General features: G+C 45.4%; 1 protein-coding gene across 1 annotated transcript in view; it reads left to right on the top strand.

Annotated features, from left to right (window-relative positions):
* Positions 1 to 16574, top strand: part of LOC119381640 (Down syndrome cell adhesion molecule-like protein Dscam2) — a 125950-nt gene that overhangs the window by 88181 nt on the left and 21195 nt on the right. Inside the window, 4 exon segments of the mRNA XM_049412850.1 lie at positions 692 to 853; positions 2528 to 2683; positions 4843 to 5145; positions 15740 to 16063. Coding sequence (XP_049268807.1) covers positions 692 to 853; positions 2528 to 2683; positions 4843 to 5145; positions 15740 to 16063 — 945 coding nt within the window.

Raw genomic sequence — 16574 nt, 5'->3', positions numbered from 1 at the left:
CAAAAAACAACATCAGCATTCATTAAATCAGCATCAGCATCCTTTCGTTATCTTCTCTCTCTCTCTTTCTCACGCGTACTCAAGTGCTAGCGCTTTATGTATTTTTTTTTGAAGATATGTTTCGGTCGTCAAATTGAATTGCTCTCCCAATAAACAGTGTATATAGTATACCCATAGTATACCAGGCATGTAGCACGTCGGCAGGATAACCGGTGGTCATTAAGGGTAACTGACTGGATTCCAAGAGATGGCAAACGCGTTAGGGGGAGACAGAAAATTAGGTGGGTAAATGAGATTAAGAAGTTTGTAGGTATAGCGTCGCAGCAGAAAGCACAGGACCGGGTTGATTGGCGGAACAGGGGAGAGGCCTTTGCCCTGCAGTGGGTGTAGACAGGCTGCTGCTGCTGCTGCTGCTGCTGCTGCTGCTGCTGCTGCTGCTGCTGCTGCTGCTGCTGCTGATGATGATGATGATGATGATGATGATGATGATAGTATACCTGAACACAGAGAGGTGTGATATAATCAATACCTTCGTATCGATTCAATGCGTTATGCGTATTCAAGTAAATTACACAGAATCGATTTATTTTCGTGGTAAGAGCAGGTATAATGTATACCGGTCAGGATACTTGAGAAAAGTGTCATGCATTATATAATGATGGTGGTCCTGTCATTCGTTTGATTCTCGCAGTGGTGCAGCAGCAGTACGAGATTCGCGTCTACGACGACTTCGTAATCCGCATGAACACCGGCGTGCTTCGGTGCCACGTTCCAAACTACGTCCGAGAATACGTCGTCGTGACGTCGTGGGTCCGCAGCGACGGCTTCATCATATCTGTGCAAGCCATTCCAGGTAAGCGCGAAACGCTCATGAAACGCTAGTGTTTATCTAAAGCGACGACTTACTTTATTCAGTTGAGATGTAGAAGATCACTTTCATTACGAATCGGCTCTCTGGTCAATAACTCGCTCATCAAGGTTATTTTATCGTCGCTAGTGTTGCAGTATGCTGTGATGCTCAGTGATTCCGTCAGAATTGTCGTTACGGATCAGTTAGGAAGTTATTAACCGCGCATAGATGATAAGGAAAATGGACAGGTTAAGTAGAGGCAAGGAGCACGCTTTGCCGCAACTTATCTTGTCCTTCTCCTTATCGTCTATGCGCTGTTAACACCGTCTTAGTGAATCCTCGAGCCCAAGCTTCATTTCTTACAAGCTTAATCAGTAAATAGGAGCCGAAACACAATATATTCAATATAAATTTCAGATTGCAAACCATGACTTCCTATTTCTTAGTGCCAGCATAAAGTTCTCCACTAACAGAGTGAATATGCAGGGAACCAAGAAAAAAATAAGGAAACAGGGAAAGTAACTTTTCTGACATACACCTGCAGTAAAAATGCCAGAAGTCAATACCATTGCACAATTTCCTCGATTGGACACCTGTTGCCCAGTATTGTAGCCTTAAAGCATCGCTGTAACCAAAACGAGCATTTTCAAGTCCGATTTCTTCTTTCCCGCTTCATACCTATGCGAGGAGCAGGAAGAAATGTTTAAAGCAACATAAAGTGGAGTTGATATTTAGGTAGCTTAGTTGGAGGGATAATTACTCTGCAATTATACCTTTGTGTGCAACTGTTTGCGTCACACGGCATATTTCGGAGGTCAGCAACTGTGAGGCTTTCTGTAAAAGCAATGACGAGCGCGAAATAACGCACGAAGAAAAAAAAGAGAGTAGCCGATTAAGGAATAAGAATGACGTTTCTGTCTAATTTTGGGCGATATTAGGGCAATATCATTTGACCAGGATAAGAATGTGTCCCTAAAGTTCAAAACTTACCAAAGAGTCGGAAACGGTGTGCAACAATACTTATAGAGTAGGCTTTATAGTAGCTTTTCTCCTTATTTGTACGTTTTATGGCCCCTGCTATATTATAAACGGGAAATTCACATCATTAATGGTATACTAAGCACTCTTCTGGGCCTTCCAAACAAAACACAGTCACCTAAAATTTGTCTAGGCAGCTTACGAGTGGATACAGAGAACGACGCCTCACAATTATCTGCGGCGTTTAGGAGAGCAGCTGCTTGAGTTTAGCCAACGCTTGCTTTCATGCCCATCAATTTTGGCTAGTACTCGCAACTTTGTTTTCACTTCGATGAAGAAGCGTAAGAGTTGATTTCTGTAATTGCTTTGCAAGGAATAAAGAGAAGCACCGTAGCTTTTATGTGGCCTTTTTGAACAAAATGCGTGAAATGCTTGGAATCAATTTTGTGCTGGGCTAACAGCGTGAGAGAGGCAGCCTGCTCCGCTTTAGTTATTGTTGATGGAAGGTGTGTTCTGGGAACATAAAATGGATACTTAGTTTGACGTAGCAAACGGCCTAGTCCTCGCGAAGCTCGTACACGTTAACGATGCATGGTGACATGCGAATCCTTTTTGTTTTGATTGCAGCAATTACTGGTCATATTTGCCAGCACGTTTGTTCAACATGTGTCTCTCTTTGTTTTGTGTGCGACGGTGCAGATGAAAATTCGAAGTACGTGGCGTTCACGACGGGCGAGCTGCACGTTCGTCGTGCAGGGCCTGAAGACAGCCACCACTCGTTCCAGTGCCAGACCAAGGACACGCTCACCGGTGCCGTGGTCAGCAGCATCACGGCCGGAAAACTTGTGATAACTGGTACGAGCGGGCGTTCTCTTACAGCAAAGTTTTTAAACATTTCTGTTTGGACTGATAAATTATGCTCCGAAAACTCTAGTGTCCTTAATTTCACCACCATAGCTTTATTCATAGAATATATATTCAAGGTCAAAGCTTTCATTTTTAAATATCGCGCCGAAATCTCCGCACTTGACATCGCGAATTTCAAAAAGCTCTTTTCATATTTTGGAAACAATGGTTTAACGAAATATCCTGAAACTTGGTATTTTAAGTCTCTGGCCTGCTCAGAGAACAGTGTACAACTTCTTTGCCGGCTAGCAACTATGTAGGCCCCAGTAGACACCGCCAAAATATATGACATCACGGCTATTGGTGCGGAAATTTTGAGGTGGCGTTGCCAACCGCATTTTCGTTTTGCGCGTTTTCTCACTTACCAAGCGTCCACTCGCGGCAAGGGTAGTGATTACAGTATTAGGAAAGACAAATTTACTAATACGCGAAAAATTGTTTCTTTCTTTAGTGCACCTTTAAAGGGGTCATGACGCACTTTTCTAAGTAATGATGTAATGACTTCCCTATCGGAGTTGACTGCCTCCCGAATCGATTTCCGCAAAAATTTCTCGAATCCGTCAAGAACGGTGGAGTGACGGGGTTTTGGCGCACGCTCTCAGCTCTTTTACTCTTTTCTCGTCCCGACGGGCGCACTGGAAGCTACACAGTGAGGCATGGCATGGGGGAAAGAAGTTACGTCAGCGCGTGTCGTGAAACGCGATCGCTCTCCTGCGCTGTGATTCGCGCGCGCGAGTGTGGCTACCGTGTAAATTTAGCAGATTGAGGAGTGCGGCACCGGCAAGTGGCGGCACCTCGTGGCAAGAAGCGCATCTGATCAGAACGAAAAATTGTAGCGCAAAGCAACACACGGACAGACAGAGAGGACGGGACTGGCGCTACCTCTCTGTCTGTCCGTGTGTTGCTTTGCGCTACAATTTTTTCCTTCAGAAGTCATGAACCAACTAGCCCAACAAAACGTATTGCTGATCAGAACGCCGCTCTCGATTTATGTCGGCTATCGGCCAATGACGGTCTTTTGTGACGCGGAGAAGCAGATACGCGACGTCAACTGGCAAGCGCTCCGCCCACCGACGAAAGTGAGAACCGGCCTGAGTTTGAAGAGAGGGCTCCTGAGAAAATACCAACTTCGCGCTCCGCTTGCAGCCTTTACGCGGCGCGCTCGACTGCAATATTTGGCTGAGCTGTTCATAGCCGTGTCACCTTTCCGCAGGATGTCGTTTTTTCAACAAGCCCTTTAAGGGGTGTTCATGAAACCCCTTTAAGCATGAAATGCTGTTAGCTCCCGTTGCCGGCGATCTTCAAGTGACTTGAGCCAAAAATCCGGGCATTCAAACTACTGCATCCGAGCACCTTTGCGAGAACACAACGAGAACATTCCGGCAAGCAGTGAAAACAACTTTGGCGCGGTTTTTGTCGTCTCTTTCGAGATATAGCGCCACGCTTCCTGCGTCGCACCAGCGTCCGGCCTACGGTGACTCATGCCTGCATCGCCTCGTGGCCGCGTAGCGCTAGGCAAAGCACTAGATTTATCCCACGCAGGGACATGAAGCAATGACGCCAATATGGACCAAAGCTTTGTATCATGTAGTGCGTGATTCAAGAGAATATAATACAAAGTTCTGTAGGTCACGTGCACATGTAGTAGAAGAAAATATGGGGCATTGCATAATCACATAAGCAGTAAGTTAATATATGTGCGTACACTTTCGCGGTAGCGAATATACAGAGCTGTATACCAGTTTGAGAAGCCCTCCATTTACTGTTTTGACGTCGAAGGAGGCCTCCCTAAGTGGTAATTGCAGTCGAACTTTGCATCCAATATATTTTTACCGCCGTTGTCCTTTACACAAAGAAGAGTGGGTTATACTGCGATTTTACGGAGTATAATGTATCACATCACAATTCCCAACAGGTGAATGAAGAAAAATGGGCCAATACTGGCATGTATATCTGGCTTATTTTTTCTAATCTGCACTGCCACCGCCAGATCATTATGACTCACCGACGTGTGTAACACAAGTTTTCCATCGCAATTGTCTACGTTACTGTCGCGCTGTCCTCCCAAGTGCGAGTTCGCAATGGACTCCCACTTTGTGTTTCGGCAGAGCCTCACTCCAGCATTCCTGCCAAGGTTATCCACGGGAGCCGACAGGTAGAAGGACCGCAAGGGTCAGCGCTGTTCGTGCCGTGCGAAGCCCAGGGCCACCCGCAGCCTTCGTATCGCTGGTACCGTCAGTACGGTGCCAGACTGCGACCGCTGCTGCCTCTCACCGATCCGGGCATCGTGCTCGTAGGTGGCACCCTCGTGTTCCGTCGGGCGTCGGTCCAGGACAGCGCCACGTATGTGTGCGTAGTCAGCAACGGAGCAGGTTCCGAGGAGAAGAACGAGATACAAGTCCTCATCACTGGTGAGTGACCACTGTTCACTACAATGACGGCATCCGTTCGAATGATCTTGTTTTACGCATTACTGGTGCGCTCAGACTTAAAGAAGACGCAGAAGATCCAAGATGTAGCCGGTGCCTTATTCATGCTCTAGCGCCTCCTTATATCATATCAGTACGAAAGACGCACAACCGCAAGGGGCTGCTTAAGGGACCAGAGAGGAAATATGGTTTCAGCGAGTCTCTTTTTTTGCCATCAAATTAAAACATCCTAGGCTAGCGTTTATTGAGTTAAACCTGCGCATTTCAAGTTTCTAAGTTCTTAAGTACTACATAACCATCTTATTTGAGGGCCGAAGCACATTAAGATGTCGGCGGGCATCGTCTTGTCCTGTCGCCGTGTGTATCGTCGTGTCTTGTCCATTTGCTTCAGCGCAAGAAAGGGCGCCACCGCCTCAGCGCTCGGCGTGTGGCGACAGAGAGCGAACGGCGCGTGTTGATATGGAAACGCTTTTTCTGCGATGAACGCTATACCACCAGCTCGCAAGGGATAAGAACGGGCCCTCGCCCGGCGAGAGACAATGCCGACGCAGGCACCGTCTGTGAGCGAGTTTCTTGATTGAGAAAACCGATTGCTCGCGCTGCACAACCCTTCACTGGCCACCCCGTGTATATAGGCACTGCATCTTGACCTGTAATGTAGTGTCGATTGGATATTTCTCTTGTGCGTAGTTGAATAATAATGATTCGCAGTGTGCGCGTTAACTAAAAGCGTACTGCGGATTTCTTTGTCTACTCCTTACTCTGTTTCTCATTGCCCATTAGCAGTGATTTTGTTGTGGGAAACACCGGCGTTTACTGCATGCTTAGCCCCTCCACAGGTTTCACGTTAGTGAAGCTGTTTTATTATGGCGCCAACGGTCCAAAATGATTTTTTTTTCTAGCGACGTTAACAACTAATTAAGCCCTCCATTCCGACCTGATGCGAGGATCCGTTCTTGGCACGCTTCTTTACCCCATCTATGTGAACGACGTGTATTTGAACTGCATTTCATCTCAAACGCACGTATTCGTTGATGGCTGTATTTGCAAAAGATCTGACTGTAACAACGCGGATAATCATCAAACGTACTTTAGCGCAAGTGCGAACTTGTGCAAGAGGTAGGGCATGAAAATATTCCTTTAATAAATGCCTTTAATAATTATGCCTCTGTCTGACCAGCTCCACCCATGAGTTGGAAGCTTATTGCTGCCAGGAGCACTCCTTGAGAACGAATTCTTCGTTGAAAATTGCTCTAAGTTCACATGATAAATAACCTCACCGGGAACGTTCTCATTACGTACTTAACTAGCAACGCTCGACGAACGCTCAGACGTACTCCCCAAAACTTCCCACACGCGCGTTCAACACTAAAGAGTCTGCCTTACATAAATCAGCACGACTTCAATTCGTGTACACCGCAGAAGTGTGCGATTCATATCCATGGACAATGAAAAAACATCTTGAGATATTGTAGAGAACTGTGCGACCCGCTTTATACTGAGTATCTAAATGTCACTGTGAATGAACGAAATCTAACTTCACACTTTCATGCCATCCTTACCGCAACTGGTCTCTCGTCTGTGGCAATTCCACACGCTTCAACATCCTATCTTTTCTGATGAACACACTACCTCCCTGTGGCGTATCACTGTGGCCGAACTGTCGTAACTAGATTGGCGTTCCGCCATACGAAAATAATTTTTCACATTGCAAGTGTAGACTGCGCGCGTTGCTTGCGTTATAAATAATGATATCTTAAATAAATATTTAGCTAATATTGTGAAACATAGCCGCTTATACTGTACAGGGATTTAACTGGCTCGTTTTATTAAACGTTTTTCTTGTTTCTCTGTCTTACCATGCTTTTTTTTTGGTAGCTACGGTTTTATATTCACCTACAATTGTTATATATTACTTATGTGGCAAGGCCAATTTCTCAATGACTGCATGCACACTCGCCACTCAAGAGATACGCAGCATTTTGTCCGTATATGACGTACACGCATGTACGGTGAAACTGACGCTTTCAACCTATCGGTTCTCTCACGAGTGTTTCTCTTGCGTAATGATCTACCAGATGATCTCGCATCAGAACGAGACCACGCGAAGTTCTTGACTAATCTTTAAAAAAAAATGTGACAGAAATCTCATGTACGGCATTATCACATTCATCCGGGCTTATATAGTACTGTTACCGGCATTATTTTATTCTTTTTTTCACCTTTTCCCCATTTGTGCACATTTATTCGCGAAAACTCTTACGTCTGTTTTTATATTTTGTTTAACTGTTACTGCTTAACTATAGTTACTTTTATATTATCTTGTGTATAACACCTTCGCACACTATACCTCGCTTTTTTAGTATATTTTGCGCTTATTACGTTCGTGTGTTCACTTACACCTTCTATACTAATCAATATTTCACCTATCTATATTTATCCCTATTTTGTACAATCTGTATTGCCCCCCTTACCCAATGCCCCGCGAGGGCCTTGTATGGCACTCGTAAATAAATAAATAAATAAATAAATAAATAAATAATAAATAAATAAATAAATAAATAAATAAATAAATAAATAAATAAATATTACTGCTGCTGGTTACTTTTGGGCTCATTTAACCATTGCCTTCTGTAATATCTCTGACTCTGAGGGCATATTAGGTGAACAACAACAAATAAATGGCAGAATTTCGCAACACTGCATGCTACCAAGTAAATTGTGTACGCAATTTATCTTCTCGTGTTGGTTTGCTCTTTATCCTTTTGCCTTTACCACCGGTCACTGTAACAAATCGATAGTACCACTGCTGGTTATGGTGCCTACTTTTCTAAACGTTCGTAGAATTTCAGCTAGTACCACAAAACCACCTGACTTCAGCCAAACGCGTGGCGTTAGGCCGCATTGGTTTCTTTCTTAGCTTTATCGCTTCATTTTTCTCCCTTCACTCAGTTGTGACGTTTGTTTACACGACCTGGTACCAAATATTTAATTTCATCACTAAAATAGTATGACTAACTCCTTCGTCGCAAAGGCACGTGATCGATGAAAAAAGTAAGCAATGAAGAATCTGGGTCTATGTGGGCCTTCATATATATATATACATATATATACATATATATATATATATATATATATATATATATATATATATATATACATATATATATATATATATATATATATATATATATATATATATATATGCAGAGCAGCGCAATATTAACTATCACCTGTCTCGCAATGTATATGAATGCATTTTTACAATTCCTTCAGGTTTACCGTGTACACATTCGACGCCAACATTCTGTTTAACCGCGCATGTGAGAACTCCTTATTTTTTCTAACCCAATTTCGTAAGACTTCCTCGCCAGCTTTCAAGTCATAATGGATAGCCGTAGCACGTGCGCGCGGCAATGTTTATACGTCTGTTATACTTTCTGTCTTTAACATGCCTCCTTACGAGAGCTCTCTTTTTTTAACTCGCAGTGTCTAGGAATGAGAAAGTAGCTTACAACCCATCGTCACGTATAACGGAGCCGGTGTCGGCTATACACGCGTGTATATATTTAGATGGCCTCTCAAACTTTACATCGACGATTCAGCCTTATGTTCGCTCATCGCATCCATATCTCCCATAACGTCTTTATATCCTCGTAATTTCACGCTCTAGCCATGCTGGAAAGTAAGGATTGTCAAAAAACAAAAATGTCCAGCTTAGAACAAAAAATACACGTGCATAGACATTTGCTTAAAGCAATTGTTTGTTGCCTTTGTTTATCTTTTATGGCTTCTGTTATTTCTTCATACTGGGGGAATAGCGGTGAGGAAGCCAGTAATGTGTTCAGTGTTTGTTTTTTTTGTTCTGCCTCAGCGACCCATCAAGACGTAACAATGATACAGCTTCAATTTCCCGTCTACGCGGCTATTGAAGAAAGAAAAACAACGTTCTTTATTGTTTTTTTTTCTTCGCAGTATTTCTGTACTCTATTTGTTTCAGTACTTGTCTCAATATGTTTGTTTTTAAGAGAGAAAGTACCAAACATATCGGCGGAAGTTCCTGTCAAATTTTGGCAATAGGAATGGGCAGCTGGCGCCACAGACTCTGCGACAGTGTTCATAGACATAGATGGCGGGTAATCGAAGAAAGAAAGAAAGCTTGAGAACAGTTCTGCTCGTGGTATTGCTACGCATTTGCACATAACGAACACTTTCTCGTTAATGAGTCATCATGACAAAACACAAATTCAATTATTACACCAGGGCACACAATCACTGAAGTGCGAATGCCACTAATAGACACCTAAGACAAATACGAGGGTCACCTCCAATTTTTTTTTTTCGCTTCAACAAAATTTAGTATCAAGGTTCAAAGCCACTCTTATATCTGATATCAAGGCGTGCGCGTGTGGAGAATTATTACATCTTAGACAGGTGTGCACTTTGCAAACGACTCAAGCTTATTCAGTCCTTACATGATCAGCGTGAGTGCCCAACTATATAAATTTACGTCACTCGAAGGTCTAGGCTTCCGATTTCAAGTGATTCATGCTGTTGCCCAAATCACAAAGTTATCTGCAAACTGGGCAAGAATAAGCCTACTCGATTTATGAAAATGAGATGTTTGCCATTTCTGCCAGCTGAAAATTTACAGCGCACGCTATCTTCGGATTCACCTAGCCTGTTTTTCTTCTTTCGTTCTTAGTAAAACGTGTCTCTAACATAACCTTCTGGACCAAGTGGTTCGTCCTGGTTTGGACAGAAATGGATTCCGAGTGAAAGCATTGGACAGAGTAAAGGTGATCGGAACTGTGCAACATTTTCTAAAACAGGCACCGAGAAACCGTGCCCTTTTTGCAAATTGGCTGTGCGCCGATGGGCTTCGAGAGAAAATTGATGTGGCCCTGACGGCAGCGGCTGCGCTAGCGGGCAAACAACGACGACTGTTTTAATTAATTTTGTCGCGTTGAAAATTAATGGCTGGAACACAGAGTTGACTTTATTTTTAACGGGAAGAAATATCACCCGCTGGATAGATCCGACCACCGAATGAAGGCTAAAGAAAGAATTACACAAAATACATACCGAGGAAGCTTTTTAATTAGCTTCCTCCACTGACCTAAATGTTAATAAGTAGTAATTAGAATGTAATCATTGCTACTTCTATTCTGCTGTGGGGGAGACGAATTGAATAAATATCTGCGTAACGTGCAACTCTCCATTTCTGATACCCCGAAGAAATTTTACCTGTTTACATAATGAAACCGCCTGACATAAACAAGCAAAATTATCAAGACAGAAAGAGAGCGAGTGATGGATAGAAACAAGTGAGGGAAGGCAGGGACGTTACTCAAAATTGATACATCTAGTTTTCTACCCTACACGAGCGAGAAGGGAAAGAGAGACGGAAAGTAGAGCGGAGAGAAAAGGTGGAGGAAAAAAGAAGCAGAAAAAACATAAAGTTGAGGAGCGGTGGTGTTATACTCCATCCAATAGGTCCATCCACTGCCACGCAAGGATTCAATAAAACTTTAAGGATTTCCAGAGGGGCGACACTTTACATCCGCGTTCAAATACTGTCTCTTCCGACAATAGCATGTTGTCAATGCGGACCAATACGGCCACTAGCGGCATCTTGTGCGCGCTGTAGCGTGGCCAGCGACATAGAACGCGTTCTGTAATTTCATCGCTTCCGTATATTTATGGCAAGCAGTACTGTTATCCATGCTGATTCGGCAGGCAAAAGAGTCGGTGCAAGCGACACCGAGTCACAGTTGGCAAAGCACCGTTGTCTAGAGTCGAGGGAATCGGGACTGGGGCCGAAGTTGAAGAGGCGGGTCTTGTCGGTGCAGTCGTATGTGCCGTAAACTTGGTGTATTCCAATAGGATTTTATGGCTTCACTTGCGCGCTGACGTTTCATGATTGCCACATCTATTCATGTGAACGGGATAGTCTTGTACACCGTCTTGCTGGGCAGATTGAGCAGTTACATTGACATGATAATTTCACATTATAACAGAGTGCATAGAGAGCCACTGTAAACTGATCTGGTACCGCAAGTCTACCTTGTGGATGACTCAAGCACCAGGGGGGCGTTGTAACTAAGGATTGTATCCTGATGGCAGGTACGCACAATGAGACAGGATCACCTTACAAAAGAGGCAAGTGGCCGTTCTTCTGACCGTGACGCTAAGTGATGAGCACGAGCGCAAACAAGGTGTATAACGTGTGCTTTCGTCGCAATATCACACTTCCGTCATAATATGCACCTTGGCTGGGTAGTCGTTTGTAATTGCGATGGTCTCGGGTGTTGACTACCATCGCGTCAATCCAAGTCAAACGCTAAGATCCTGGGCCTGAGCATTTTCGAGGGTATCACAATTACCACCAGAATTAACAACACTTCTATTGGGTCTCTGCTGCGGTGTTTATAGCTGTGTTGAACGAGAGGCAGATGATAATTTAGCCCCGGCGCGGTGGTCTAGTGGTTATGGCGCTCGACTGCTGACACGAAGGTCGCGGGATCGAATCGCGGCCGCGGCGGCTGCATTTTCGATGGAGGCGAAAATGTTTGAGGCCTCTGTGCTTAGATTTAGGTGCACGTTAAAGAATCCCACGAGGTCAAATTTCCGGAGCCCTCCACCAGAGCTGTGCACCGGGCGTATTTCCGAGCCCGTGCCCGGCCCGGGCCCGCTGTCTTTGTCGAAGGCCCGCCCGAGCCCGACGGCAAAGGGCTGCGAGCCCGCCCGGCCCGGCCCGACGTACGAAAACGCAATCCCGGGCCCGGCCCGGCCCGGCTTTTTGAAGGTTCGCTGCAAAAACGAAACATCGTTTTCCGGCAATTTGGCATTTTATTGAGCATATCAAATATGATCAAACGACACACGACGAACAGTCTCTAATAGAGATCGTTCGCGGTACTTTTGCTATACAAGTAGACGGCCTCATGCCAGCAACAATGGAGTTCGCTCGCCAAAGCCGTCACGTGTATGGGGTATGCCCATGCAAGCGTCAGCTTGCACGAATGCGATCTACGTCGGGTCGCTCGTCGCTGTCGCGTGCGTTTTTACTCATATGGGATTTGGCCTTAAATCTAACGCGAACAGTCGCGTGGCGCCATGCTAGCTCAGTTAGTGTTGCTTCTCTATTTGTCGGAGTGCAACAGAGGCAGTGCTTTACCTGCTCCCCTTTTGTTAATTGTAGCGAATGGAAAGGAAAAGCGGTAAAGGGCGGTCGCGGAAAAGGCTCTGCGTGCGTGCTGCAAAACAATTCCCGCTCATTCTTTATATTTCGGGCTTGAGTCGGGCTTTGCGCCGGGCCCGAGCCCGGCCCGATAAAACTCCAAGTAGCCCGAGCCCGGCCCGGGCCCGAGGTGAAAATACGTCGGCCCGCCCGAGCCCGGCCCGCGGGCCGGGTCGGGCTCGGGCTTCCGGGCTACCCGGAGCCCTTGCACACCTTTACCCTCCACTACGGCGTCTCTAATAATCATATCGTGGTTTTCGGACGTTAAACCCCAGATATTATTATTATTATTATTATTATTATTATTATTATTATTATTATTATTATTATTATTATTATTATTATTATTATTATTATTATTATTATTATTATTATTATTAAGATGATAACTTAGCAACATTACGCGCACGTTTTCCGCGGCTTTCTGATCATATATTATAAGTTTCCTCCGAAAAGCCAATAACTAGTGCTACAATTCTTTTCTTCGCTATGTTGTCGAGTATCTTGCGACGTGCTACCTGCTTTATACTTTCTATGTATTGTTCTCGTAGAAGCGTCTATTGGCCACGAGATCAAGCATAGTCACCGCATGGCGGCTTCTGGCTGAACCGCGCCTAGTGTGGATTGCTCCATGCGTCGTCTGCTATCGACGCTGTGTTTGCATGTGCGCGTACGTCATGCACGTCCGCAATACAGTGAAACCTCGGTGATACGATCACAGCTCATACGAATTTCGGGGTGAGACGAATTTTTCGTTGGTCCCGGCCAAGGCCCATTGGCTTGCAGTGTAATAGAGTACGGTTGTTGCGAACCGATTTTCACCCAGCGACGTTTGATACGAACGTGCGCTACCGACCAGGTACGAAGAGGTGCTGTCCGCGCTGTCGCGGAAGACGCGCCAAGCACGTGCGAGCGCGGGAACGCAAGCGTGGGCATACGCGCCGCACCGCCAAATAATCAAAATCACGGTGTAAGAAAAACACTTTTCTAGGGTGATAAACCTTCAAAGACGCTTCTCAGCCTCCGATATTGTGTGCGTGAATCTCTGAGGCTCTTATGAGCGTCCGTTTTCCTTCGCGTTTCCATTACAGATGACATTAGCACCATGATTTTTTTTCTAACGCGTCAATGCGGCCTGCTGTCGTTCTACTGTGTTTACACGTGGCAGCCTTGTGCAGCAGACAACCTATGAAAGGTGGACGAGGACTGAAAGAAGGCGAGGACGGTCTTGGCGAAGGAGTCAGGTCTCACAATGTCAACATGTGCGACCTTTGAGGTCGCACTTGGGCGAGCACGGCCGTAAATCTCCCAAAAAACATCCCCAACCCCTCCGAGACAACAAAATCATAACACAGGACCGTGGTTCTGTAATTTTGTGGCGTTGATCCATTTCGTCAAAGCGCTTTTGTTACTTTCGCTGCAGTACTCCGGTGTTATGAAAAAAAAAACATACTAAAATTTGGGAGGGGCTACTGCTGTCGCGGGTCACAACGAACCAGGTTCATTAATTAAATACGCGCGTACGGGCCGTATATTTACTAGTGCTGGTGTGATTGCTGACATCTAAAAATTTAACTGACAATCATTCAGGATTCTTCCTGACGTTGCTGCGGCCCTGAAAAACAATAAATGAAGAAGTACGCCAACTTCCTTTTGTCGAATGCTATTTTTCCATGCTTTCTGGTGATACGAATTTCTGATGATAGGAATGTTTTTGCTGGTCCCGTGAGATTCGTATCACCGAGGTTTCACTGTATGCGGTTTTTTTCGTTGCGTCAGTGCAACTTTAACCGCACGCACGTGTGCCTAACACTATGTAAAGAAGCATTTGGCCTTGACCGGCTTTATATGTACTGTAATATGATCAGTGAATGCACTTTGCGAGAGGGCTGCGTGTGGTTGTCGTACCCTCCGTTCACGAGTGTAGGTGCTCCTCTGTGGTGCAAGCGCATTGCAAAGTGCACTTGGCGTTGTCCTAAAGATGAGAAGTATTAGATCTCGTGTGAACATAGCCTTTTAGCGGCTCGGTCGTAAAAAAAAAAGGTCGTAAAAAAAACGCACTTGCGCGTTGTGGTTAGCTGTATAACTTCGGGACTGTCGTTTATAGGTTACGCGACGAGCTTTAGTTGTGTACGGTCCTGGTCCCACTACAGAGAAATATTTGTCAAGTGACGTCTGACACTTCGGTACTTACAATGTCCCCTAAAAAGAACAGAAAATGGAATGACACGGAAATCGTAAAACTTGCGCAATTTAACTTGTGGAAAAATTTATACAAAAACACCCGTGTACTTACGCGTTAAAGAGCCCTGGCGGTCAAAATTAATCCACATGGCGTACTTCACATTTATGTCGTAGTTATTTCACGCGAAGCCACATCTTTTTTCCGTTGCATTACCTTGAGTGTTTGTGTTGGGTTGTTATAGATTGACGGAAGGCAGCGGACATTCGCATGCAAAAATCTACTTTGGTCCCGTGAAATAACCGGGCCTTTGTTCCACTTCTGTCGTGCAAGTAATCAATCGAAAAAAGTTCCGTGCTGTGCAGTTACCTTTGTGTACTGTTACTGGAATAAAAACGAACGTGTGCGTGTTAAACGTCTCCGCGGCGCTAAAGCGCTGTCAGCCACGTAGCTTTCCTCAGTAAAGTTATCAACTGTCCTACATTTCATGGAGAACTGAACAAGCAGTGAGGATGAATATTTCAGCACGCAGTGCACAAAGTGCTATTTGAACTCATCGTGTAGGAATACGGGCTTTCTTCTTGTTGGGGGGTATCCAGATGAACAAGTCAATATTTAATTCAGTCGCACTACGGCAGTGCGCAGTAAGTGGAACACAAGCCAAACATGTACAAATAAAACAACAAGAAAACGTCATCCATTGCGAAAAAGCCGACTGTTGCCGAAGGCGAGCAATCCGCTCCTTGGCAGGATGCGCTTCTCTCACAAGTAATAGTAACGTTCGGCGTGCTTCGTGCATTCATTCTGGAATGAAGAGCGCGCATATTACCAGAAAGCTGCAGTTAACGCATTTTGTTTGCCGAAAATCCGGTCAAATCGCTCACAACGAAGCGCTGTTGTGTGCGTTTGTATACGCGCCGACAACCGCCCATCCTCACTAGCGCGGCGACAGTGCTGCCACCTGTAGCCCGATCTCGAGACGAATAGGAAGGCTATTTCTGAAGAATATGCCGCGGTGGAACTAAAGATAAAAAAATCAAAAAGGACATCGCAATAAAACCTAGAATCGCCTTGACCCGTCTTGAACATTATCAGTGGTGCAATTCATGCGTGTTTTTTGGTTCCCACTCCTGCTCCTGCTGTTCTCACAGAACCTCTCGAAGTTCAAATGTGGCCCAGAACCCGAGAGGTGCGCTCCGGCGACTCGGTCACCCTGAACTGCAGCGTGTCGGGATTTCCTGTCCGGTCGGTCACGTGGTCCAAGGATGGACGGCCAATCGTAGGTCCCTCAGCCGCGGGTTCATCGACATCGGCAGGCAGCGGCAGTACTTCGGCACTGTCACGGCGCGTGCTAATGCTGAACCGGTACGCGTTGAGGATTCAGGCAGCACAGAGCGACGACTCGGGCGTATACCAGTGCCACGCTGCGAACGAGAGGGACTCTGCGCAGGCGCATGCCTACGTCCATGTCAAGTGTACGTGAGGGTCTTACACGTTTTATATCAACTGTTTAATAGCCTCAATGCTTCAACGTAAGGGTGACTTGCCTTTTGGTCAATCTCTGCGATGTTCCCATCGGACAACCCTGATTACCTAATGAAACATGAATGAACGATGGTGCCATATACGATCAAAGCATCTCTAAAAGACATATTTCTTGAACGTACTTGTGTCTGCTTTAATTGCACTAAAACAAAAAAGATGGGTTCCTGGGCGAGTTGGTAATGCATTTTCACGTGGCCAGCCCGAAAACTACTAAGACGAAGGAATAGGGTAAGTGCTGTGTTCGTACTGCGTTCTCCTTTTGTCTTAGCGGTTTTCGCGCTGCTCACGTCACGATGCACTTGGATGCCTGTCGCTTCTGTAGAGTGTTGCCGAAGGCTTCACGTTGCGCAAAAGTGAACGCATCACCGACAGCAAGCGTAGAAAAGAGAGCTGTTGGCTTCTGCTCTACAAAATAAGCGGTGACATGGTGACAACATTTAA

This window comes from Rhipicephalus sanguineus, chromosome 2 (genome assembly GCF_013339695.2).
Source record: "Rhipicephalus sanguineus isolate Rsan-2018 chromosome 2, BIME_Rsan_1.4, whole genome shotgun sequence".
Classification (NCBI taxonomy): Eukaryota; Metazoa; Arthropoda; class Arachnida; order Ixodida; family Ixodidae; genus Rhipicephalus; species Rhipicephalus sanguineus.
Note: the sequence above shows the minus strand (reverse complement) of the source record. Positions and strands in the feature narration are given on the sequence as shown.